The sequence below is a fragment of the Vigna angularis genome, chromosome 3 (genome assembly GCF_016808095.1).
Source record: "Vigna angularis cultivar LongXiaoDou No.4 chromosome 3, ASM1680809v1, whole genome shotgun sequence".
NCBI classification, from domain to species: Eukaryota; Viridiplantae; Streptophyta; class Magnoliopsida; order Fabales; family Fabaceae; genus Vigna; species Vigna angularis.
In genome coordinates, this window is record NC_068972.1 from 17,695,713 (window position 1) to 17,699,780 (window position 4,068).

The 4,068-nt window shown below is 41.6% G+C and overlaps 1 protein-coding gene across 1 annotated transcript; it reads right to left on the reverse strand.

The window, feature by feature from the left end:
* Positions 1–266: 266 nt before the first annotated feature.
* On the reverse strand, positions 267–1,121 carry LOC108325445 (transcription factor TCP11). The gene has a single exon (XM_017558520.2). The coding sequence runs from the start codon at positions 1,015–1,017 to the stop codon at positions 451–453; it is 567 nt and encodes a 188-aa protein (XP_017414009.1). The 5' UTR covers positions 1,018–1,121; the 3' UTR covers positions 267–450.
* Positions 1,122–4,068: the final 2,947 nt, after the last annotated feature.

Genomic DNA, 4,068 nt, shown 5'->3' on the forward strand with positions numbered 1-4,068 from the left:
TTTCTTTTCATACACCAGACCCTTTGTAGTAATAAATATCTTCCTATTCTGGCCTAAACATTTGCATAACGTAATCACATAAGCACGACAAAATTGAGACCATTCAATCACATTTGGCATACGCTTTAAACTTTTTGGCAAAATGAAAATCTTGCTCGTCTTCTTTCTATTACCGATCATCGTCGAATTCAACTTAAGATATGAATGTTGGTCCAAATCGTAATCAATTTTTTGTACATGTTAAAACCAAGCAAGGTTCAAATATATATATAATTCACATTCAAATAGTTTCTAGTAATAATTTACATAATCCTTATGTTTCACTCCGTTCTTTCTGTCACATAAAGAAGACACATGTAACCGCAACCTAACACACCCACATTGATTTCACGCAACTAACCCTGAAATCAATTAAATTAAAAAAGAAACTCCCCACGGTTCGAACCGATTTCATTGTTCGCCGAGAGACTCGTCGTTCTGGTTTTCCTCCCCCGTAGACGGCTGCAACAGCAGCGCCGTGAACGGCATGTGCCGATAGCCGTTAGTCGCCGCAAAATCCAACCCCGGTGGCGGAGACAGGTCGAGGCGGCAGCTTGGCGGCGCCACGGAGAACATTCCCTGGCCGCCGACCACCGGTACCGAGACGGAGGACTCGGAGGAGGGAACAGAGGGTGTGACTGAGGAGATGGGAGCAGCGGGGATAGTACCGGAGCCGGTGGCTGCAATGATGGAAGGCTCTGCGTGGCGGAGGAGCCACTCGATGGTCTCACCGTCGGAGCGGTGGCCGAGCTCGCGCGTGAGCTGGAAAATGCGCGCGGCGCAGAGCGGAGGCATGCGGACTCGGCGGCCGCGGCCGTTGACCTTGGTGTGGCGGTCCTTGGTGGAGCGCGTGACGACGGCGGAAGACCTCTTGGTGATGGCGAGTGACGGCGCAGTGGGTGGGGAATCGGTGGTGGTAGTTGTTGAGGGCTTGGTTTCGGAGTGAGGGAAATTGTGTAGGACAACTTGTGAGGTCATTGTAGGGTTTGGGGAATTTGGGAATTTAGGGTTTTGTGTGTTGAAATTGTGACCCCACAAAGCAGAGTGAGTGAGGGGTTATATAGTAATAGTTGCGTGGATTTGAGGTGAGTGGGCCTTCACTTTTGCGTTTTAAAATCTTTCGACTATCCCTACTCTGTAACCCAAATTAACAAGACTCTTCTCACTTTTTAGCAATGAGATCAAAGATTAATATTAATTAGTAAATATTAAACATATAATAATAATTAGTATCTAAAACACTCAAAATTTGTATATTTAATTATTATTATTAATAAAATAAATAATTTACTATATCTTAAATATAAAAATATAACAAATATTTAAAAGATTGTTTTTCTCTTTCTTATTCTTGAATTCAAAAGTGTATTATGACTAGTAGAGATCGAACGGTCATACACTCAACATTGTTCGGTTACCACTATGGCCAACCAGGGCAATCGGTTTTATTAAAGCTGGGTCACAATTGAGTCAGCGCTTATTTTATTATTGGGCCAAAAGTCTATTAGACGGTTAAAATAACCAAAGATATTTGATTAGAGATTGATAAAGCTGTTGATGAATAACTAACCGAATCTCCAGGTAAGTTTGTTATTATTTCGTCTGAGACACTTATAAATATAAGGTCAGGGCTAAAAGCCAGGTAAGTTTCACTTACACTCAACTCACATTCCACCACATCCTAACGTTCAATCAGAACTCAAACATACAATTGTGATGCACAATTCCCAAAACCGCTCCTAACTTGAGGGTCGGACTGAACGGTCAGGAGTACTGTCGATCGGAGCTAGATGACAGCCGAGCGATCGTATTGAAGATAAGCGGTCAAGAAGAGCGAGCAGTTCTGAAAGGTGACCCAAGCGTTCAGGAAGCAAGCATAGCCACGTCAAAAAAGTTCAAGGGGTTATACTAATATTTAAGAAAGATTAGATGAGTTTCATCACTCTTGGTTTATAACAAATATACTGTATGACTATTAGGTTAGCTAAGGACCGGATAATCGACCATACAACGAGGAAATGACCGATCGATCTAGAACAGTCATTAATCAATAATTAATCAGAGTAATAATAACTATTAATGGACAATTAATGAGAATAATAGTCACTAATTGACAATTGATAGTAATTATGTCATTTATTGATAATAAATGGATCAGACCTACTGGTAAACTCGTTACAATATTTATAAATATATGTCTAAAGGAGAAAGTCAGATAATTAATGAATAATGGAGGATCATCAGGAAGCTCGTCTAGTCTTTAGAAGAGTTTTGAGTGTTTTGTGTAAGGGATCTCAATGTTTTATCCGAAACATTTTGGTGTCTAGTGTGGGCCTAGCAGTATCCCCCTATAGCCATAAGAAATCAGACGAATGGTACAATGAAAAACAATCAGTCGCTTGGCCTCAACACTGTCGTTGTGTATCGTACTCAACCTTGGCTTGATGGTCTTTCACAACATCGTACATAACAACTTGTTACATGACCGAGCGCTATGTCTTTGTTCAAGCCTTAAAAGAGTGGTCAATTATCTTCGACGTTCAGCATGATCATAGCCTAATATGGCTGCAATTTTAATCGCTAAGCTTGATATGGCATTTCACCATCTTTGCCCGGTTAAGTGTTTGACGAGAGTGAACAGCTCCGCCCTCAACGGCATAGCCTGCTCCAAGGGCGATCCTCTTGGCATTGCCTGCGTTGCTAGACGCGTTGTCACCAGAGACCTTAGTGGGATGCCCTCTGCACCATCGAAACTCCTCTCGCAAACCGTTCGCCATCATTGTACCTTATTATCGTGCAGATCGCTGCTTGCACCGCATCGTTCATCCATCGTGTTCTATTTCGATCACCACCGCACTGTCGCGTAATGACCATCAATGGTAGCGAATATAGCATTAGAGAGATGCAAGGTTTTTAGGGTTGGTAAAAGCAGGGATGTTGGAAGTTCCAAGGGAGTCGTCAAGAACATCATTTCACTGACTCTATTGCCTAGAGGATGGCATCCAGCCCGATGGACAGATGCCCAGTGACAAGAGCATTGATGGAGGAGACGACGCCTTCAACACATTCTTAGTGAGACCGGCAATAGGAGACACATGCCACACTTTGTCCCGGTCAGTTACGTGTTGGTGAGAAGCTAACACACATTCGGTTCTACTTTTATGAACTAATAATAAACGACAAACCCTCCTGATCATAATCGACCCTCTAAAGATTATGTCGAATTTTCCCAAAGATTATTTTATCCAAAGCATATAAAAGAGATCCAGGGCATGATGACTCTAATTGATTCTGTTGGTGCTTTAGGAAGTAGCGAGGCTTTTTACATGAAGACAAAATCTCAGACCCCTGAGATAAAGTATCAGGAAAATTCAGCTTTAAAAGTGCAGACCCTTGCTATAAATATTCAAGAAAATCAAGCAATAGAAGCAACTGCATTGATTTCTTCTGTTAAGCCTTTGCATAGTGACATAAATGGGGATCACAAGCTTTAAAATTTGGACAAAATAGTATTAAAGGTAGAGGGGTTATGCTTCCTCTGCTAGACCTTCACAATGATCATGATGCAGAAAGTTTATCATCACCAACCCGAGAGGCACCTTCCTGCTTCCCTGTGAATGAATTACTTTCTGTTAGAGAGGCCTTGGTTAAATCTGGTTCAGCAGCTAAGATGTAGTCTGGGAGGATGGAAGTTGACAGTGAAAGTTCTACTAAATTTCATGTGTATGAAATTGATGCTTTGAAAGTTGTTTCCACATATCAACAGAAGTTTGGTTGAAGTTCCCTTTTTACAAATGATAAACTACCAAGTCCAACTCCTTCGGGTGACTACAATGATATGGTTGTTGATACAAATGAGAAGGTCTCTAGTGCATCTACCAGTGGCTTTTTAATAAGCACATAAGGTATGAATCACGAAAAGTTCGTGCAGAGAGCAGGGTGAGAGTGAAGGGTTGATTTGCCAAGATGGAGTGGGAACACTAAAATCATGAAACATAGTAGCTTGGATGATGTTAATGTTCCAGCAAA